This window comes from Mustela lutreola, chromosome 16, assembly GCF_030435805.1.
Source record: "Mustela lutreola isolate mMusLut2 chromosome 16, mMusLut2.pri, whole genome shotgun sequence".
Taxonomy (NCBI): Eukaryota; Metazoa; Chordata; class Mammalia; order Carnivora; family Mustelidae; genus Mustela; species Mustela lutreola.
In genome coordinates this window covers 49,985,154-50,007,623 of record NC_081305.1, presented here as the reverse complement: position 1 = coordinate 50,007,623, position 22,470 = coordinate 49,985,154, and the positions used below count along the sequence as shown (strand labels likewise).

At 55.9% G+C, this 22,470-nt stretch overlaps 1 protein-coding gene across 1 annotated transcript; it reads left to right on the top strand.

Annotated features, from left to right (window-relative positions):
- The first annotated feature begins 12,462 nt into the window (after window positions 1-12,462).
- LOC131818230 (USP6 N-terminal-like protein) lies at window positions 12,463-21,841 on the top strand. Its single transcript, XM_059152483.1, has 15 exons — window positions 12,463-12,762; window positions 13,136-13,219; window positions 13,516-13,585; window positions 14,163-14,248; window positions 15,433-15,472; window positions 15,776-15,856; window positions 16,191-16,298; window positions 16,695-16,804; window positions 17,464-17,512; window positions 17,877-17,997; window positions 18,667-18,761; window positions 18,983-19,048; window positions 19,584-19,683; window positions 19,971-20,123; window positions 20,425-21,841. The coding sequence occupies exons 3-15, from the start codon at window positions 13,520-13,522 to the stop codon at window positions 21,204-21,206; spliced, it is 1,857 nt and encodes a 618-aa protein (XP_059008466.1). The 5' UTR covers window positions 12,463-12,762; window positions 13,136-13,219; window positions 13,516-13,519; the 3' UTR covers window positions 21,207-21,841.
- The last annotated feature ends 629 nt before the right edge of the window (window positions 21,842-22,470 follow it).

Here is a 22,470-nt window from a genome sequence, read left to right as displayed (position 1 = left end):
AAACAACATTAGAATAATTGGGATTCCAGAAGAAGAAGAAAGAGAGAGGGGAGCAGGAGGTATACTAGAGAGAATTATTGGGGAGAATTTCCCCAATATGGCAAAGGGAACGAGCATCAAAATTCAGGAGGTTCAGAGAACACCCCTCAAAATCAATAAGAATAGGCCCACACCCCGTCACCTAATAGTAAAATTTACAAATCTCAGTGACAAAGAGAAAATCCTGAAAGCAGCCCGGGAAAAGAAGTCTGTAACATACAATGGTAAAAATATTAGATTGGCAGCTGACTTATCCACAGAGACCTGGCAGGCCAGAAAGAGCTGGCATGATATTTTCAGAGCACTAAATGAGAAAAACATGCAGCCCAGAATACTATATCCAGCTAGGCTATCATTGAAAATAGAAGGAGAGATTAAAAGCTTCCAGGACAAACAAAAACTGAAAGAATTTGCAAACACCAAACCAGCTCTACAGGAAATCTTGAAAGGGGTCCTCTAAGCAAAGAGAGAGCCTACAAGTGGTAGATCAGAAAGGAACAGAGACCATATACAGTAACAGTCACCTTACAGGCAATACAATGGCACTAAATTCATATCTCTCAATAGTTACCCTGAATGTGAATGGGCTAAATGCCCCTGTCAAAAGACACAGGGTATCAGAATGGATAAAAAAACAAAACCCATCTATATGTTGCCTCCAAGAAACACATTTTAAGCCCGAAGACACCTCCAGATTTAAAGTGAGGGGGTGGAAAAGAATTTACCATGCTAATGGACATCAGAAGAAAGCAGGAGTGGCAATCCTTATATCAGATCAATTAGATTTTAAGCCAAAGACTATAATAAGAGATGAGGAAGGACACTATATCATACTCAAAGGGTCTGTCCAACAAGAAGATTTAACAATTTTAAATATCTATGCCCCCAATGTGGGAGCAGCCAACTATATAAACCAATTAATAACAAAATCAAAGAAACACATCAACAATAATACAATGATAGTAGGGGACTTTAACACTCCCCTCACTGAAATGGACAGGTCATCCAAGCAAAAGATCAGCAAGGATATAAAGGCCTAAATGACACACTGGACCAGATGGACATCACAGATATATTCAGAATATTTCATCCCAAAGCAACAGAATACACATTCTTCTCTAGTGCACATGGAACATTCTCCAGAATAGATCACATCCTCGGTCCTAAATCAGGACTCAACCGGTATCAAAAGATTGGGATCATTCCCTGCATATTTTCAGACCACAATGCTCTAAAGCTAGAACTCAACCACAAAATGAAGTTTGGAAAGAACCCAAATACATGGAGACTAAACAGTATCCTTCTAAAGAATGAATGGGTCAACCGGGAAATTAAAGAAGAATTGAAAAAAATCATGGAAACAAATGATAATGAAAATACAACGGTTCAAAATCTGTGGGACACAACAAAGGCAGTCCTGAGAGGAAAATATATAGCGGTACAAGCCTTTCTCAAGAAACAAGAAAGGTCTCAGGTACACAACCTAACCCTACACCTAAAGGAGCTGGAGAAAGAACAAGAAAGAAACCCTAAGCCCAGCAGGAGAAGAGAAATCATAAAGATCAGAGCAGAAATCAATGAAATAGAAACCAAAAAAACAATAGAACAAATCAACGAAACTAGGAGCTGGTTCTTTGAAAGAATTAATAAAATTGATAAACCCCTGGCCCGACTTATCAAAAAGAAAAGAGAAAGGACCCAAATAAATAAAATCATGAATGAAAGAGGAGAGATCACAACTAACACCAAAGAAATACAAACTATTATAAGAACATACTATGAGCAACTCTACGGCAATAAATTTGACAATCTGGAAGAAATGGATGCATTCCTAGAAACATATAAACTACCACAACTGAACCAGGAAGAAATAGAAAGCCTGAACAGACCCATAACCAGTAAGGATATTGAAACAGTCATTAAAAATCTCCAAACAAACAAAAGCCCAGGGCCAGACGGCTTCCCGGGGGAATTCTACCAAACATTTAAAGAAGAACTAATTCCTATTCTCCTGAAACTGTTCCAAAAAATAGAAATGGAAGGAAAACTTCCAAACTCATTTTATGAGGCCAGCATCACCTTGATCCCCAACCAAACAAGGATCCCACCAAAAAAGAGAGCTATAGACCAATATCCTTGATGAACACAGATGCGAAAATACTCAACAAAATACTAGCCAATAGGATTCAACAGTACATTAAAAATATTATTCACCACGACCAAGTGGGATTTATTCCAGGGCTGCAAGGTTGGTTCAACATCCGCAAATCAGTCAATGTGATACAACACATCAATAAAAGTAAGAACAAGAACCATATGATACTCTCAATAGATGCTGAAAAAGCATTTGACAAAGTACAGCATCCCTTCCTGATCAAAACTCTTCAAAGTGTAGGGATAGAGGGCACATACCTCAATATCATCAAAGCCATCTATGAAAAACCCACCGCAAATATCATTCTCAATGGAGAAAAACTGAAAGCTTTTCCGCTAAGGTCAGGAACACGGCAGGGATGTCCATTATCACCACTGCTATTCAACATAGTACTAGAGGTCCTCGCCTCAGCAATCAGACAACAAAAGGAAATTAAAGGCATCCAAATTGGCAAAGAAGAAGTCAAATTATCACTCTTCGCAGATGATATGATACTATATGTGGAAAACCCAAAAGACTCCACTCCAAAACTGCTAGAACTTATACAGGAATTCAGTAAAGTGTCAGGATATAAAATCAATGCACAGAAATCAGTTGCATTTCTCTACACCAACAGCAAGACAGAAGAAAGGGAAATTAAGGAGTCAATCCCATTTACAATTGCACCCAAAACCATAAGATACCTAGGAATAAACCTAACCAAAGAGATACAGAATCTATACTCAGAAAACTATAAAGTACTCATGAAAGAAATTGAGGAAGACACAAAGAAATGGAAAAATGTTCCATGCTCCTGGATTGGAAGAATAAATATTGTGAAAATGTCTATGCTACCTAAAGCAATCTACACATTTAATGCAATTCCTATCAAAGTACCATCCATCTTTTTCAAAGAAATGGAACAAATAATTCTAAAATTTATATGGAACCAGAAAAGACCTCGAATAGCTAAAGGGATATTGAAAAAGAAAGCCAACGTTGGTGGCATCACAATCCCGGACTTCAAGCTCTATTACAAAGCTGTCATCATCAAGACAGCATGGTACTGGCACAAAAACAAACCCATAGATCAATGGAACAGAATAGAGAGCCCAGAAATAGACTCTCAACTCTATGGTCAACTAATCTTCGACAAAGCAGGAAAGAATGTCCAATGGAAAAAAGACAGCCTCTTCAATAAATGGTGCTGGGAAAATTGGACAGCCACATGCAGAAAAATGAAATTGGACCATTTCCTTACACCACACACAAAAATAGACTCAAAATGGATGAAGGACCTCAATGTGCGAAAGGAATCCATCAAAATCCTTGAGGAGAACACAGGCAGCAACCTCTTCGACCTCAGCCGCAGCAACATCTTCCTAGGAACAACGCAAAAGGCAAGGGAAGCAAGGGCAAAAATGAACTATTGGGATTTCATCAAGATCAAAAGCTTTTGCACAGCAAAGGAAACAGTTCACAAAATCAAAAGACAACTGACAGAATGGGAGAAGATATTTGCAAACGACATATCAGATAAAGGACTAGTGTCCAGAATCTATAAAGAACTTAGCAAACTCAACACCCAAAGAACAAATAATCCAATCAAGAAATGGGCAGAGGACATGAGCAGACATTTCTGCAAAGAAGACATCCAGATGGCCAACAGACACATTAAAAAGTGCTCCATATCACTCGGCATCAGGGAAATACAAATCAAAACCACAATGCGATATCACCTCACACCAGTCAGAATGGCTAAAATCAACAAGTCAGGAAATGACAGATGCTGGCGAGGATGCGGAGAAAGGGGAACCCTCCTACACTGTTGATGGGAATGCAAGCTGGTGCAACCTCTCTGGAAAACAGCATGGAGGTTCCTCAAACTGTTGAAAATAGAACTGCCCTATGACCCAGCAATTGCACTATTGGGCATTTACCCTAAAGATACAAACGTAGTGATCCAAAGGGGCACGTGTACTCGAATGTTTATAGCAGCAATGTCCACAATAGCCAAACTATGGAAAGAACCTAGATGTCCATCAACAGATGAATGGATCAAGAAGATGTGGTATATATACACAATGGAATACTATGCAGCCATCAAAAGAAATGAAATCTTGCCATTTGTGACAACATGGATGGAACTAGAGCGTATCATGCTTAGCGAAATAAGTCAAGCGGAGAAAGACAACTATCATATGATCTCCCTGATATGAGGAAGTGGTGATGCAACATGGGGGCTTAAGTGGGTACGAGAAGAATAAATGAAAGAAGATGGGATTGGGAGGGAGACAAACCATAAGTGACTCTTAATCTCACAAAACAAACTGAGGGTTGTTGGGGGGAGGGGGTTTGGGAGAAGGGGGTGGTATTATGGACATTGGGGAGGGAATGTGTTTTGGTGAGTGCTGTGAAGTGTGTAAACCTGGTGATTCACAGACCTGTACCCCTGGGGATAAAAATATATGTTTATAAAAATAAAAAATTATATTAAAAAAAAAAGAAATTAAAAATTGTAATTTATGCTGATACTAAGTATTCTAACAATTTGGAGTTCATTCCAGTATCCCATCTTCCATATTCAAAACTCCCTTCTCCAACGAGAGAAGCCTGTAACCCATTATCCTCAAGATATCAGCTTACTCGATAGATTCCTTTGCTCCTACTCTCTCACCTATGCCAACGCACCATGGACTAGCCCAATTCCCCAAGCCAGCCTCTCCCTTCATGAGAGACCGTGTGCTCAGTTTCTCCCGCTCCACTGCCACCTGGGAGGGTCCCCTCCTCCACCAGATCTGGATTTGATGTGCTTGCCTTGCCTAACCCCAGCCCTGTTTCAAGATGCTCCCAGGATTTGTTTGAGTCAGGTAGACTAAGGTGACAGACACAGAGACACCATGTCTGAGAGGAGAGTTCACTACTCATGGCTCTGGTGAGAAGGAGCCATGCCACTCTGTGCACCATGGGGCCCCACAGGGAAGTATGGGGTGATTGTGGAGGTTCAGGGACTGAGAGAAGAGCATGGGCCAGGTATCTATTGTGGGTTTTGTGGGAAGGAACGGCTGAGTCAGGGTATGTGAGCCAAACAAGCTTAGGATTGGATAGTTTCAATAATTTCAGTGAGCTCTGGGTTATATCTCTGGTCCCTAGTTGGCTGGTACCTAGCCCTGGCATGATGAGGTCAGGGGAGAATGTCCCAAACTACACGAGTTTCATGAAAAGAGCAGATGAGAGACACACGTGGTTTGCATCTCCACAGGGAGTTTCAGCCTACTTGTTTTCTGCTTCTAGGAACTGGATGACCCTGGCAGGGACAGACTGTCTGCACATGCAGATTTTATGTATTTCTTTGACAGAGAGAGAGAACAAGCAGGAGGAGTGGCAGAGGGAGAGGGAGAAGCAGGCTCTGCACTGAGCAGGAAACACTGGGATCATGACCTGAGATGAAGGCAGACGCTCAACCCATTCCCACCTAGGTGCCCCTCTAAATTCCCTCTGAAAAGCAAACAGAGATATCTTTGTAAAAATACCTTCTATGTCACATGGAACAGGTTGTGGGGCATCACATCTCCACCCCGAGGGCACCTGACTGTCCCCTCCACCATGAACCAGCAACTGCATAAACTGAGCTTGTGGATGGGAAGGCAGACTCGGGACCTTCCTATGTTGATGCCCTGACCCCCAGGGTGACTGTATTTGGGGATGGAGTCCATAAGGAGCTGACTAGAGGGAGACGAGATGCCCAGGTGGGCTCTATTGAATGGGGTGGTCCCTGCCTGCTATGGCCTCACACCTCCATGGAGAAGAACTAAAATAAACAGATGCTAACACACAATACGTCATCAACAAAACGTAATTACGATGACAATTGTAGTGACAGGCAGAGCCTGAAAGGAGTGGGCACGTGGGTAGGGTGCCGGGGAGGTGCCTCGAAGGAGGGAAGGGTGAATCCAGTGGAGTTTTCAGCAGTCACTGTGGCGCAGGGGAGGGGGCTGCAGGGTCGAGCAGGGCAGGGGTTTGCTGGGGCCCTGCTCAGGGCGATGACGCCATCCCAAAGCTTGCAGGTGTCCTTGGAACCTGGGCAGGTGGACCATGGCAGGGGTGAGGCCGGGGTGTTGGGCTGTGCTGGATGCAGAGCATTGGTTGGGAGCAGCAGGGACGGAACCCAAGGAGGGACACGGGGCTCCACTGACTTTCTGACCACAGGGCAGAGGGGCTGATGACTTGTTCCTAGTGCTCAGGATGGAGGGAGAGGAACATGCCTAGGACAGACCTGGGGCGGTGGGTGAGGTGGTCTGAGAGCCAAGGAGCTGAGGTGAAGTGAGACAGGGCTGCCTGAGTCTGGATCCCAGATAAGCTGGAAGAGGCTGGAGAACCCCAGGTTTGTCCTGGATTTCAGGTCACCAAGCCCCACACGGCTCCCTTCCGATGCTGTCCTGGATCTTTCCTGGCTTTCCAGGGAAGGGGGGTGGGGAAGGGGAGGGAGACATAGATGCAGGTCATCTGGGCATGGGAGGGATCACAGGAGCGATGGAGGCACCACCTCAGACAGAGTGGTGCAGGACCCCTTTAGCTGTTCTCTTTCCCGTCTGGTCTCCGGGGATCTTTCCGGGGGGTGGGAGAAAGGGGTCGTTAGTAGAGGAGGAAATTGGGGCTCAGCATCCCATAGAGCACAAACAGCTTTCCTGGGTCAGAAGAGCACCCGTGCCACGGCCTCAGGACCCGAGGGCCCCTTCCCCTCCCCTCTCCATCCCACTCAGCAGGTCTCGCTGGAGGAGGATCCCCAGGGCCCCAGACTCCCCCTCCTGCAGAGATGAAAAGCCAGGACAGAGAGGACTGGGGCAGGTATCCCGGCCTAATGGACAGGAGCAAGGGGCCGAGGAAGGCCAGGCTTGGGGATCTTTGTTGTGGCAGGTGATTAGTGACCGTGAAGGGCCGGCACCAGAAGAAGACAGGGACAGCCGCCGTGTGGAAGACCAGGTAGGTCCAAGCAGGGGAACACCACTGGGAGCACCAGAAAGCCAGGCTCAGGCTGGACACTCACATCGAGGCCCAGGAGCAGGTGGAAGGCCTCCCATCCTTCCTGAAGCCAGTCACACGGGGGGGTCTGTCTACAGGTCAGCACAGACCTCAGTCCCGGGGTGCACACAGAGGGCCGGGGCCCAACTCACGGTGCTCGGGGCCACTGAGGTGCCCTGTTGGTGGCAATGGCCCCAGGAGGGGACGTGGGCCACCGAGAAGCTCTGGGTGGTAATGGCAGCCGGGAGACAGAGGCCCACCATGTCACAGAAGCCAGTTACCACCTTCAGGACCACGACTGCGTGCCATGTCCCAGGGGGCCACAGCTGCAGGATTTTCTACAGCTGGATGAACACTAAGCAGCCAAGGCTCAACCGTGGGCAGGGGCCAGCTGCAGGAAATAGAGGGGTGGGCACGGCTCGGACGTGGAGGCAGATAGTCCAGGCCACCACACCGTTGCCCAGCACCCCGCACAGGACCACCAGCACCAGGAGGGGGAGGAACACCTCTGCCTACGCCCGCTCCCTGTCTCTTCTGTGGCCCCGAGGATGCTGGTCTGGGCCTCATGGTGGGGAACAGGGTCCCAGGAGGCGGTGGTGCCTCGATGGTCCATGCCAGGCCGGGCGCTCCCAGAGAAACAGAGGTCTGCTTCCTTCACTAGTCTGGGGCCTGCTGAGGGCCTCCACTGGTCAGTCACCTGCAGGGAGCTCGGGGGCCTCTGCACCCCTGAAGGGGCCACCCCGGGTCGCAAACGCCACACATACACCTGGGCCCTGCACCAGGGCCGCCTCGACAGGCTCGGCTCCAACCAGCCTGCCGACAGTGTTTGTTGGAGGACTGCAGGGGTGCTACCAGGATGTGGCTGTCCAGAGTTGCACGTGGGAAGGCCGGCCACCCTGCTGGGGCCTGAGGAGGGGCTGAGTGTGTGCTCCAGGCTCGGGCCGGGGGTCTGAGCCAGGCTGGATATCGCCCGGCTGCAAATTGGCCTAAGGTGTGAACCCCGGCCCTCTCGCAGGGATCGCGAGGCCCCTCTGGCCAGTGGCTCTGCTCAGGGTGCAAGTCTGTGACCCCGTCCTCTGCGGCCAGCACCCTTGGGTCTCCCACAGCGATGGCTTTCACGCCCTTCCCCCCGGAGGGAATCCCGTCCTCCGTCTGCAGCCACGAGCACCCCCGGGCCAGGTTTGTCTCGGGGTTTGCCCCTGAGTGGAGGGAGCTGGGTGGACACGCCCGATCCCAGAGAGAAGGAGGTGGCTGGAGCCCCGCACTCCCACGCCCAGACCCTTCTTCTCCCCAATGCACCCTGCGGCCAGCACCTGCCTGCTGCTCCCCGGAGGAGCCCTCCCAATGGGAGCGTGGGCATGGGAGTGTACTGGGTTTGGAGCTGAAAGCGTCTCTGCCAAACCTGAGAGACTAGCCTGACGTCCGTGGCTCTTTGGACCCCACTTCCGAATAAAATGTACCCGCAGTCATCCTGTCAAAATCACCTCTGCCCTCTCTCTGTCGATGGCTTTGGGGAGACGTCCCCGGTACGTGTGAAGATGGGCAATGGCCATGAAGGGGGCTCCTGGGAGCTCAAGAATGGGCTGCATCAGGGACCTACAGAAGGGCCAGCACCCAAAATGACCCTGGATGCAGCACACACATCACGGGTGTGGGTCTCAGGAGGGAGCCTTCTGCCTCTGCAGCCCGGGTAAGGACCCCGTGTGGTCACCTTCTCCAGGAACATGAGCCCTCACACATGGAGCTCACACAACAGAGACTCACAGTCCCCCTGTCTTGGGGGCTGAAAACCAGGTTGCAGGCGTGGGCAGGGAGGGTCCTCCTGAGGTTGTCTCCTGGAGTGTGGATGGCCGTGCTCCTCCTGTGTCCTCCCTGGTCGTCCCTCTGAGTGCACATGCCCCTGGTGTCTCTTTGTCTTCTCATAAGGACACCAGTCAGATTGAATCAGGGCCCTACTGTATGAGCTCATGGAACCTTAGAACGTCTGGAAAGGTCCTTTTTAAGAAACTATTATATTTCAATTTGATTAATGACCATAGAACACATTCCTCATTTCTAAGGGAGACTTCAGTGGTCCGTCAGTCTTCCATGACACCCAGGTCACCTCCATCCCCACCCCGCCTCCCCTCCAGGATCCCTGTTTGTTCCCAGAGTCAGGAATCTCTTATGCTTTGTCTCTCTCTTTCTTTTTATCTTATTTTGTGTTTCCCTCCCATTTGCTATGATCCTCTCTCCTGTCTCTGAAATTCCACCGTGAGTGAGAGCACGTGATCATGGTCTTACTCTGACTGATTGACCTCGCTGAGCCTCATACTCAGCACTTCCATCCACACCGTTGCAAATTCCAAAAATTCATTATCTTTTAAAAAAAATATTGGATTTATTTTGTGACACAGAGCAAGCAAGCATGAACTCGGGAAACAACAGAGGTAGAGAGAGAAGCAGACACCCCGCTGAGCGGGGATCCTGATGTGGGACTCGATCCCAGGAGCCTGGGATCCTGTCCCGACCTGAGAGGCAGACGCTTACTCAACTGAGCCACCCAGCTGGTGCACGAAATCATTGTTTTCATGACTGAGTAATATTCCATGGTGTGTGTATATGTATCTCCACCTCAGCTTCTTTATCCATTCCCCTCTTGATGGACGATGTCTGGGCTCTTTCCATCATTTGCATATTGTGGACACAGTTGCTGTAACTATGGGGTGTGTGTGTCCCTTCCCAGCACCACGTTTTTATCCTTCAGGCGATTACCGAGTAGTGCATGGATGGGTTCAAGGGTAGCTCTGTCGTTCCTCTCCTTCTGAGGAGCTGCCATCCTGTCTTCCAGAGTCCTGCCCCAGACAACATTCCCACCAATGGAGTAGAAGGGTCCCATTTCTCTGCATCCTCTCCAACATTTCTTGTTTCCTGACTTGTTCATTTAAGCCATCCTAACCAGGGAAAGCTGGTGTCTCATTGACATTCTGATTTCTAATTAACTGATGCTACGTGATGTTGACTGTATTTTCATGTCTCTGTTGACCACTTGTACATCTCCACTTGTACGTTCATGCCTTTTGCACATTGCATCAGTGTATTGGGGGTGGTTGAGGTTGATAAGCTCATTATAGATTTTGGACACTAGTCCTTTATCTGATAAAACATCTGGAAATATCCTCTCTCATTCAGGAGGCTGTCCTTGTCTTGATCAACTCTTTCCCTTGCTAGGCAAAAGCTTTTAGTCTTGACGAATTCCCAATAGTTCCTGTTTGCTTTTGTATCCGTTGCATTTGCAGATGTGTCTGAGACAAGCTGCTGAGACTGAGGTCTGAGCAGTCGCCAGCTGCGTGCTTCTCTGGGCTGTGGTTGGATTCCTGCGTCACGGGGAAGTCTTTCAGCCCTGCTGAGTCCATTTCTGGGTGTGGTGCCAGAAAGCTGTCCAGGCTCCCTCTCTGCATGTGGCTCTCCAGTGTTCCCAATACCAGTTACTGAAGAGACTGTGTTTCTCCATTGACTAACTAGCCTGCTGGTTGACAATGACCAGACCATAGAGTTGAGGGTCTATTTTGGGGTTCTCTATTCCGTTCCAGTGAACTCTGTGTCTATTTAGTGCTGGTCCCATACTGTCTTGATGTTGACGGCCATGGACTAGTTCTGAAAGTCCAGAAGGATGCCAGCAGCTTTGGTATTCTTTTTCCACCTCCCTTTAGGTATTTAGGGTTTGTCCTCATTCCCGAGAAACACTCGGTTTGCTTGTTCCGGCTCTGAAAAACAGGCCAATGTATACTGAGAGGGATTCCATTGAGTGGGGAGAATGCTCTGGGCAGTGTAGACATTTTAATGATACTATGTCTTCCTAACCATAAGCACGGAATATTTTTCTCCTTCTCGGTGTCTTCCTTGATGTCTTTCACAAGTGTTCTGTCGTGTTCAGAAGAGCGATCCTTTACCTCCTTGCTTGGGTTGATTCCTCTGTATCTTCTGGGTTTGGGTGTCGTCGTAAGTGGGATGGATTCCTTCATGTCCCTTTCATCTCCTTGTTAGCCCAGAGAAAAGCAACTGACGACTGTGCATCCGACGTCGATCCTACGACATTCTCAGTTCCCAGTTGAGTTCTAGCCATCCTGGGGTGGACTTTAAGGTTGTCCATAGAAAGGAATTCAAGAAGAGGAACTCATCTGTGAAGAGGACGAGTTTGATGTCTTCTTTTCCAATTTGGATGCTTTGAATTTGTGTTGTTTGACTGCTGAGGGTAGGACTTGGCGTGCCCTGCTGACAGCTGTGGTGAGGGTGGACATCCCTGCTGTGCTCCTGACCTGAAGGGAAAAGCTCTCGGCTTCCCCCCATTGAGACTGGTACTTGCTGTGGGGGCTCCTAGATGGCTTTTCGGACATTGAGGTATGTTCCCTCTCTCCCTCCACTGTGGAGAGTTTTTATCAAGAATGGAGGCTGTCCTTGGTCCCAGACTCTCTGTGCATCTATTAAGATGCTAACTTAATAGCTTGGGTCCTTTCTCTAGTGAAAGTGGGGCATGGCATTGGTGGATTTGCAGGAGGGAACGTGGGTGGTGGGTGCGGGGTGGGCAGTAGACCTGAAGACTCTTGAGAGCTCTAAACTTCCAGTGCGAAGCTAAAGATGTCCCAGAAACGTGCACAGTGAACGTAGGGAATGCAGTCCCTCGTCCAGGGATGGTCCAAACTTGGTATGGGGACAGAGGGGGAGGACACTTCTCTTGCAGAGCGCAGATGAATGGGGACAACCGTTGAATCACTGAGTGGCACTCCTGAAACGCATGTACCATGACGTGTTGACAACACCGCAGTAGACACAGACGACCAGGGGCTTCCAATAGAAATCCTCGTGGGTCCATGAAAGGCCATGATTCTGCCGTTCCAAGGAGGCGGCACCTCTGCAGACATGAGAGCTATTCCTCCCATGGTCTGCAATGTGTATTGAAAACCACTGATTTCTTAGTTATTTGAGAGAGAGAGAGAGAGCTGAGGCGGAAGGAGGGCAGAGGGAGAGAGAGAGACCCTGACGCGGACTCCCAGCAGCGTCCAGGACCCAACTGAGGGTCCATCTCTCCACCAGGCAGATCATATCCTGAGCGAATATCTAGAGGGGGACTGTCACCCGACCAAGCCCCACAAGCAGCCCTCCAATTTGCTCAAGGACAAAACGCACGCTGTCCACCCATGGGTTGGGAGGACATTCGTAAACCTGTCGACGATGCAGGGTTGCCCCAAGGGCCCCCGCATAGGAGCTCAGGATGGTGGGAGGGTGCCAAATCACCCCTTCCCACCATGCATGTTACCAAGACCCTCTCAGAGAGTGAGAGCTACAGGGGGAAGGGCTCAGTGCAGACAGAACCCCGCTGACCCGCACCTATGACATAGGACCCTCTGTGGACGGAACGGTGGCGCCTCAGGGTTCCACCGCTGCCTGGCGCACACTGTGCTCTGTGTCTGCCGGCAGCTGGAGACGCTCGCGCTCTCTGTTCCCGGCTCTGCCACGCATTCACTGACGCGCTCCCCCTTGAACCCCGTGTAGACCACAGGCGCAGCTCCCACAGCAACAGGTCACAGGTGAGTGTGAGCTGCTCCCTTCAGGCCCCTGTGGGGCCTACAGGCTCAGGCAGAGCAGCACGGGCCTCCAGGGCTGTGGCCGAGACTCCCGGACCCCAAGCGCAGACCTTGAGCCGGCGAGGGCAGCCTTTCCACATCCCCCTGGAGGGCGGGCTGGGACATTTGTAAGGTCCCAGCCTCCTGGGCAGGAAGCCCACAAGCCCCTCAACTCCTCTGCCCCTCTTCGGGCAATTCCCAAAACCCAGGCTGCCAGCTGGGGAGCCAGTTTAGATTCTTGCTGGCATGTGTTCATGAGGGGACGTCCTGCTCACGGGCTTTTCCATGATACCCATGAGCTTGTCACATCTCAGAGTCACATTCGATCCCCCCTAAGCCGACAGGGACACTCGCTGGCCGGCCATTCCATCCAGCCTCGAGCTGTCGGCCCTGGGCTCGGGGACGCCACCCCAAGCATCAGGTCAGCAATCCCTGGAGAAACCCGGACCCCCGTTTGCTCCTGGGTACGGGGTGAAGGGACCGTGCTCTCACTAGACCATGTGCTGGGGACGGTGGCTGGGAAGGGAGTCTGGAGGTGGGAGTGCCCCGGGAAGGCAGTGCTCGCGTGGGATCCGTCGACCCAGCACGGCCCTTGGAGCCCCAGATTTCGCTCCACTCTGGGCTCAGACAGACTGGGGATCTGCCTGCTGCGAGCACAGGCCTTGGTTCCCTGGCGGTTCTGATGCAGGGTCCCCTCGGGATGCTTTTGGTTAGCAGCACCATGAACCAGGACCTGGAGACACTGATGGCCTTGGAACGGGCCCACATCCTAGCCAATTACACCCAGGTGAGGCCCAGAGGGGACCCATCGACTTGCCGAACCCTCATTGCAGGGGTGGGGCCTGAGCCAAGGATGGGCCCCTTCAGCCCAGACAAGGACCAGAGTCTTCGGGAACAAGTGTGACGTGGAAGAGGGTCCCGGGCATTGGGAAGCAGCTGAGGGTCCATTGGGGATCCTAGGTGTCCATTGTCAATGAGTTAGAGGCAGGGATCGTAGGTGGCGGGAGCTCAGGAGGCCCAAGCTGGGATCGCAGACAGCGGGTGCTCAGGAGATCCAGGTGGGGTCCTAAGCGTGTAGGAACAGGTCTGGCCCTAAGGGAGACTTCAGCAGCGAGAGCACCTATGCCCCAGGCAGGGACCAGAGCCTCAGTCCCGTAGAGGAGACCAAAGCGGAGCATCACTGAGAGACGCAGGCACGATGTCAGCCTGCTCCAGAGCAGACAGGGCCTGCCTCTCATGCTGCCCTTTTTCCGAGGGTCCTGGGCTCCCTGAGGATGCAGGGGAGAGGGGAGCCATTCTGCTCCCTCCTTTCCCCCTGCCCTTAGCACGGACGGGACCCCCACCAGGGACCCTCTCTGTTTCAGGCACGCCCAGTGGGATCTCCAAGGGACGCCCAGGAAAGTGCTGACCTCTCGCTGTGCAGGCTCACGGACCATCACGGCTTCCTGCAGTGAGTCCCGGTGCCCTCCTCCGTCCAGCTCAGGGGCAGAATGCATTGACAGGAACTTCTCTCTGTGGAGGCAGGACCCATGTCCCTAGCTCAGGGCCTCGCTCCCTGCAGCCCTCTGAGGGCCCGACTCTGCTCTGGCTGGAGCTCGGTGACCCGGGAGGCAGACCGTTATTGTGGCAGGAATGGAACTGGGACATGGGCTGGGCCCCTGGGCACCCCAACGAGGCGTCCATGCCTGTTCCAGGGAGGCCCAGGGCCTGCCTTCTGCATTCTGTCTGTACATCCAGGCAGTTCAGGTGGGACTACAGAGGGTGAGGGGCTCTGGGACAGTGGCGTCCTTTCCGTGGAAGGGTGGTGTGGTCTGGGGTGAGGGCTGAGGGGTACCCTTGGTGACACACCCAGGCCAGGCCTGCCACAGCTCCTGAAGGCTTCTGGGGGATGGCAGGATGATGCCAGGGACAAGGCCTAGGCAGGGAGGGGTGATGGGCAGCGGAGGGAGGGGCCGAATCACAAGGGCGAGGGGCACAGAGAGGGACAGGAGGCTGTCCTAGAGGGAGGAACCAGGGCAGGGGTCGGCACAGTGGCCTTACTATGAGGGATGGAAGCTGTTAGGCCGAGGTGCCCCACAAGACCTCACCGTGGCCAGAGACTCCATGTTTGGTCGCCATGCTACTTACAGGTCCTCAGACCCTGCTCGCCACCCAGTGACCAGTGGCCGTGGAGATCGGTGGGAGGGTGGGGTCATGCCTGTGGTTCTGACAAGACAAGGGGCCAGAGCGGCAGAAGTGACCAGCAAGAAGGGTGGAGTCGGGACAGCAGGGTGATGGACACTGTGGGAGTGGCAGGATAGACACTGTGGGAGTGGCAGGATAGACACTGGACCCGTGAGCACGTGGTATCCTCAGACTGATGGTCACAGGGAACACCCAGGCAGGAGTGACTAGGAGTGGCCCATCCCACTTTAGGAGCAGGTCCCTCTGGGGGACAACTGAGGGACACGTGTCCAGCCCACCTGGCAGCAACCACCTTCTCATGCCCCAGGCGGGATGCTGCTGCCCCCACCTGAGCCACAGGCAGCTGGCAGCCCCAGCCCTCCCTAGGGTCAGGCCTCCCCTCCTGAAGGGTCTTTGGGGCTCCGGGGTGGGGGGCCTGGTGCTCAGGACTCTGCTTCTCTTGCCTTCCAGGGAGAAGGAGCTGCCCGCCCTCAGCCCCAGAGAGGCCAAGGTACGAGCCTGTCCTGGGGCATGTGCAGGAAACAGTGGGTGGACGTGGGGCCGATGACAGCAGACCCAGTCCCCAAAGCTGTTCCCAGGGCTAGGACACCAAAACCCCTGTCCCAGGAATCCGCACGTGACCAGGAACCCGCCTGAGCCCCGGAGATGCGCTCTGCGGGACGGCCCTTTGCCCCTCAATCCCCTCTGAGTCTGTTCCCAGCACAGTCCCAGCCCCCAGGTCTTCTGGACGCTGCATATGGGCCGGTATCCAGCTCTGCGTGGCTTATCCGCTGCCCCCCTTCTCCTGTTCCAGCAACATCGCCAGGAGACCCGCAGGGCCGACAAGTGGGTGAAAATGCTAGGCAACTGGGACCACTACGGGCCCAGCGAGAAGGTGGGTGCCGTGGGCCCCCAGATGGCATCTGTCCCAAGGGGGTGGGGGTAATGTCCCCTGCCTCCCGGGGACCCCGACCCCACCGGAGTGCCCCTGTCTGGGGGGAGTCTGCTGGCAGAGCCCCAGCCTCTCTAGTTCTAAGCCGGCAGCAGAGGAAGCACCGGGTCAGGGCCCAGTGCCCTCCTCCTCATGGGAGACAGGGCCCAGCTCCAAGTAGACCCAGCCTCTCGGGGACGCCACAGAGCCAAAGCCAAAAGCTTCCAGATGCCTCTTGCTCCCAGGCCTGGCGGGGCGGGCCTGGTTCTGGGTCCAGGCACTACCTTCTCGCCTGCAGATGCGTCGGCGCCTTTATAAAGGGGTCCCTCCCCAGGTGAGGGGTCAGGTGTGGGCCCTGCTGCTCGATATTCCAAAGGTCAAGTCCACCCACCAGGGGCTGTATGAGGTAAGCCCTTGTGCCCTCAGCAGAGGGGTGGCCCTGGGAGGAGGCCTGGGCAGGAGCCACGGACACCCCTTGGGGAGAGGCTAGTCAGGGCCCTGGCTGGAGCTCCATCCTGGAGGTCAGGGTTCGGTTCGGGGAGGGTAAGACACAAAGGCTGACCCTTGGTAGTGCCCTCGGCCCCCAGGCCTACCCACACGATCCCTGATGCAGGCATCCTGGGCACGGTGAGCTCCTGAGTGGGGGGGGGGGGGGGGGGGGCGCCTCAGAGAACACGGAAGGAAGGAGGTGTCCTCAGGACATGGCCCAGGCGGCAGGGGACGCTCTCTGCCTCCGGGGCCGTTGTTGACAGTGGGGATCTGTGTACTGATGCTGGCTCCTCCTCCCCGGTTCTGCCCTCAGAAAATGAAGGAGCGGGCCCAACTATCCTGCAAAGTCATCAGACAAATCGACCTGGACGTGAACCGGACCTTCCGGAACCACATCATGTTCCGGGACCGCTATGGCGTCAGGTGAGGCTGGGGGACAAGCAGGCCTCTGGGGTACAGGAGCTCCTCGGGGAGTCCGGCGCGACCCAGGGGGCTTCTGGGTGGAGGCCACTGGGTCTCTGAGGAGAGTGGGAGGAATGGCAGCAAATGTGGTCTCGGCCACATGGTGAACGTGGGAGGGAGGACCCAGGGGTCCCTACCCACACCCTGGGGCTGCTGCGATGGGGAGGGCATGGAGCCAGGGCCTGGCGGGGATCCATGTGAGCGCAACCCAAAGGTTGGCGTGGAGCACGTAGGAGGGGAGCCGAGCCAGAGTGTGAGGTCATGGCAGGGGGCACTACGGGGAGCTGGGGGACTGGCAGCACAGACTCGGCCGGGCGAGGACACACATGGATGGACTAGGGGCACACGCTCAAGGGGACAGCCCGCTGGGTGTGTTTCTGTGTGGACTGGCATTGTACTTTCAACAGTGGACAGTGTAAAGATAGCCAGGACCGTGAACCCCCAAATGCCACCCAGCCCCGCCTGGGTCCCGGATCACCACCCGCATCCCCCTCCGCAAGTGTCCCCCCCTAAGCCTGGCTGAAGACTGCGGGTCCTCTGGGGCTGCACTCTGCTCCGGGCGAGGGTTAGGGTTGGGGTTGGTCAGACAAAGCCACCCACCCTGTTCTCCCCATCCCCAGGCAGCGAGCCCTGTTCCACGTCCTCCTGGCCTATTCGGTCTACAACCCTGTGAGTGTCCCTGCCGCCAGCCCTCCTGCCCCGCAGGTGCCCTTTGTCTCCAGGATGCCTGAGCAGGCGGGACTCCTAGTTGGGTCTCCAGTTCCCATGGCCCAAGAGACGCAAGCGAGGGCCCCTACACCCTACGACTGGGGCCGGGCTGGGGTGCAGACCTTAGTGCGGGGGAGGGAAGGCCCCTGAGTCCCTGAGCGATGGTTGCCTGGGGGCTCTGGCCTGCACTGCTGTGGTACTAACGATCGGGGCTGGGTCCTGAAGAGCCCGTGGGAAGTTCGGGACCTGGGTGGGGAGGGCGGTTCCCTTGTCATGACCTTCCCCCAGTGAACTGGCCCCATTCCATGGGGTCTGGCTCTTGCAGGAGGTGGGCTACTGTCAGGGGATGAGCGACATTGTGGGACTCCTCCTGATGTTCCTGGGTGAGGAAGACGCCTTCTGGGCCCTTGCCCAGCTGATGAGCTTGGAGACCCACGCCATGCACGGTAGGGGGCCTGCAGAGCACCTGGGCGGGACCTGCAACTCAGGACTTCCTCCCTGCAGGGCGGCAGAGCAGTGGGGTTGCTGGGACCCCCCGCCAGCCCGCCTCCCCACTGGCAAAGGGCACGGCCTCCTCAGGCGATTGTAGCCATGGTCACTGGCCCCAGCGTTTGCAGACTGTTCTCGCCTTCCCACGGGGCCTTCAGCACCCTGTCTGGCAGCCACCTTGCCTGCCGGGTCCCCCGGCAGCCCACGGCCAGACGAAGACCTGACGGTGGCATGTCCCACTCCCTGGACCCTCAGTCCAGCACCCAAGCCCAGGATTTGGGCCTGCAAAACACCATCACCCTCCCCGTGGGAGCCTCATTCTGCCCCTCAGGGCTAGAGACACCCTTGCCCCTGCTGTGACCACCGCAGGAAGTGTTCTGGGTCCGACAGCCCTGGTGCAAAGCCTGGCTACTCACTCAGCTCGGTCTCTGGGAGGAGGAGGGTCCTCTGGCCCAGCCACCAGGCCTGGACGGCTCTGCTGCAGTTGTGGACCAGCAGGCACAGCCAGGGCTGGGAGGGCTATGGCCACACACTCCAGTCAGGCCAGGGAGCGGAGCCCCCTGGCAGAGTCACCCCCCACCTGGTGGGGGTGACTCTGATGGTGGGGGTGCCTGGGGCCTTCCCAGGGTTCTTCGCTCCGGGATTCCCAAAGCTGGCCCGTTTCCAGCGGCATCATGACATCATCATGGAGAAGGAGCTCAAAGGCCTGAAGAAACACCTGGTGAGTAGACGCTCCCCGGAGGCCCAGCATCACCGCCCGGGGCAGGGGTATGGGACATGCAGAACCCTGCCCATGCCGCCCAGGGCCCGGTGTCCTGCTCTGTCTCCTGCTGGGACCAGGGCGCCCTCGGGGCTGAGCGGGGACGCGGGGTGTGTCCACCTGGCTGCGGGTGTGGCGTGGGCTGCCAGCTGGGCCCCGAGCACCTTGTGTCCTTCTGCCAGGACGAGCAAGGGATGAGCGCGGGGCTGTACACCACCAAGTGGTTTCTACAATGTTTCATCGGCCGGGTAAGAACCTCAGGCAGACCTGGTCCCTGACCTGCTCCTGGCCCTGGGCCCAAGGGAAGCCCAAGCTCAGCCTCACTCTCCAGACAAGCCAGGCCCAACACCGAACACCCTGAGCCTGAGGCTCACGGTCCAGACCCATCCTGCAGACTCGAATGGGGCCCCTGGAGGAGGTTCCGGGGACCGGCGCTGTCCGTCTCCGCCTCCCCAGGAAGGCCAGGTCAGCCTGGGAGCAGACGGGCCCTCGGCCCATTCTGCGGCCAACCTGCAGTCCTGTCGGGGTGTGTGGGCACCGAGAGTGGGACAGAGTCTGTGGCCCGCATTTCTGGGTGTCGTACTGGCCAGTCCCTTCCCGCCCAAGGTCGTCTGGAGCCCATCTTCCCCAGGAGGAGGACACCCACGGGACGGGTTGCAGATCCCCGTCCGTCGCAGCCAGGGAGACGGGATGGCAGGGGCAGGGCAGACGGGAGGCCTTCACACAGGCGGAGAACCCCTGGGCCTAACTGAGGCTGCTCCCCCCACACCCGCTCACCCGCAGACCCCAATCGGGCTCACCCTGAAGCTCTGGGACGCCTACATCCTGGACGGAGAGCGCGTCCTCACAGCTATGGCCTACACTGTCCTCAGGCTACACCGCAGTAAGGGACCCCGCGGGAGCCCAGGGGTGTCTGATGCAGGTTTCGGGGGCCGGGGAGATGGCCCACTCCTCCCAGGAGCGAGGAGCAGGCTGGCCTTGGTGGAGGGACATTGGCTGGCCAGTGGCTTGGGGGCTGCCCTGCAGAGGAGCAAGGACCACAGGGCCTCTCCTACGAGGCTCTGCCCGTGGTGCTCCTGGGAACAGAGGGATGCCCAACCGCTGTCCCCGGGCAGGATCCTGGGATGGTGGGGAGGCGCCCCTCTGCTCTGACTCACACCCATTGCCCAGAACACCTCCTGAAGCTGCCCCTGGAAGGGCTGCAGGGCTTCCTTCAAGACACCCTGGCCCAGCCCTGGGCCCTGGAGGATGAGGCCGTCCTCAGACACCTTCGGGCCTCCATGGCCCATCTCCGCCGGAGGAAGTGCGACCTGCCCCCGCCAGGTGGGCTCCGGTCCCCGGCCCCTCCCGCCTCACCCTCCTGGGGCAGCTCACAGTGGACCCAGTCCCCGGGGGGCCTCCTCTGTGTCTCTGTTCCTCTGCTCTTCTGCTTCAACCTCGGGGAACCCAGGCCCGGCCTGTGCATCGGGGTGCTCCCTGTGGGGGCAGGGCATGCGCGGCCTGGATTAGCTGTGAGGGGCAGGCCGGGGTGGACACCCAGGGAGCCGGGAGCACAGCCTGGGGGCACAACCTGCTGGGCACGAGCAGCCTACTGGAGACACTGACCCAGTCTTCCTCTTTGCAGCCGGCCCTGAGGAGCTCCCCAAGATGCCTCTGGGCCAGGAGCACAGGTCCCCAGCCCTGACGGCCCTCTTCCTCTCTCCTACCCTGGAGTCGCTTTCCAGAGCAGACGGGCTGGCCTCCCTAGTCCCAGCCACACACACTGAGCAGCCGGGACCCCTTCCACGCCAGGCTGTGATCAAGGCCGAGCAGCCGCTGCGGGAGGGAAGGTCGACGCAGCCCTTGGCTGCACCCCTGCGGCCGGGAGCCCCTGGCACCCCGGTTCTGGCGCAGCTGCCCCAGCAGCGATGCAGTTCCCTCCCCAACCTCCCAGGACACCAGGGGGGGGTGTGTAGGGGGCCTGTGGACAAGGCCTTGAGGCCACAACCGTGGGCCCCTTTTCCTTCAGCCACTGCCAGGGCCACACCTGTGGCCACACCCCAGACCAGGCCCCAAATTGTGTCTGTGTCTCCTGGGGTGAGGACACCCCAGCCCAGGAAGGAGGACGCGGTAGGGCCCGGGACACCCTTCCTGCCCTGGGGCCTCCGCAGCTCCTGCCCCTGTGTGTGCTTGGACCGGCCCAGCCGAGACACCTGCGGGCCAGTGCAGAGCCCGCAGCCCCAGGGCCCTGCTCATGCCTGGGCCCCGCTGACCGCCTCCTGGATGCGCAACGTCGATTCCCCAAGGCCTCTGGAGAAGAGCTTGGGGGCTGAGAGGCTCTGGGCAGCCAGCATGGTGCCCTGCCTCCTCACTCTGGACTTTTTAGAAGATCGCACCCCCGCCAGGAGGTACAAGTCACTGACCTAGAGGGACCTCCGTTGGCCTGACCCCAGGCCCGGGGGAACAAAAACGACACAAGCTCCCCACCCCCACAATGACCAGAAGGAGAACTGAGCGGTCCAAGGCCTCATGGCCTTGGGCAGTCCTGAGTTCTGACCAAAAGCTAGTGAAGTCCACGATAGCACACTGTGTCCGCCTGGGGACTGGCCGTGCCCCACGGGTGCACGACTCCCACCACAGGTCACCCCAGCCTGAGCGCAGTAGGGAAGAGTGGTGGGCTCCGCCCTCCCCTCCCCCACAGGAGGAGGCAAGGGCCACCAGAGCCCAGGACTCCAGCGATCACCTGCCAGCCTCGGGGCAGTGGCCGAGGCCAGGCAGACGTGTCGGGACCCTGTCCGGGAACCCCGACGCTGCATCCCAGCTCAGGTCAGCATCCTAGCACCTGCCTCTCAAGACCCCAATCTCGGGAAACGTCCCGCCACCCGCACTCAGCACAAGTGGAAGCGACAAGTGGGAGACCCTAGTGCCCAGGCCTCCGTGCGATTTTTCCTGCCCCTGAAGGAGAAGCAGGTCTCCATCCCCAGGAGAAGGCTGGCACCCTTGCTTCCTAGCCTCTCTTGACTGATGACATTCAATAAAGTGTTGACGTGGTCAAACACAAAGCCGGCCTGAATTGTGGAGCCCAGACTCTCTGTGAGACGCACCAGACAGACACCCAGACAGAAGAAGGTGGTTAGGCCCAGGCCGCCTCCCCAGTACCCGCAGGTCTCCCCGCAGAGGGGCCTCCAGGCAGACAATGCTGAGGGACCCAGGGCCCTTCCCACCTCGGACTGACGCCAGCGTCCAGACCCTGAAAAAATGGACTGCGACCCAGCCTGTGCCCAAAGGGCCAGGACGGGGCTGGCAGCAGAGTGACTGCAAGGTGCCGCTGGCCTCAGGTCACCACAGTCTGTGCAAAGCTCGTCCTTCTTCCCTCTGCCCACCCAGGCCCCCACACAAGGGACGCCTCCATAGGAGGGGCAGCCGGAGCCAACCCTTCACAGAAGCGGCCAAAGGGACACTTGTCTGCGTGGCTGAAGACTGTCCCCGGGGCTCAGGGCCCACTCCCCAAGGCCATAATGAATATTCGTCATCTGTCGTCCACCACTCTGTGTGTCTCTGTCTAGTGGCTGCTTCCCAAGGAGGGTGACCCAAACCTTCATCGTTGGGGAGTCTGAGCCCATCCTGACACTTGACGGCGGGGTCTCCAACCATGCTATGTGCAACTGCCGAGTCCACGTTCCTCCTTATC

What these genes read in the sequence shown, in the direction of transcription:
- LOC131818230 (XM_059152483.1), top strand. Translation starts at nt 13,520, where the DNA reads ATGAACCAGGACCTGGAGACACTGATGGCCTTGGAACGGGCCCACATC. An exon ending in CGGGACCGCTATGGCGTCAG is followed by an intron (nt 16,805 to 17,463) that starts GTGAGGCTGGGG and finishes CCCCATCCCCAG; the next exon opens with GCAGCGAGCCCTGTTCCACG. An exon ending in TACAATGTTTCATCGGCCGG is followed by an intron (nt 19,049 to 19,583) that starts GTAAGAACCTCA and finishes GCTCACCCGCAG; the next exon opens with ACCCCAATCGGGCTCACCCT.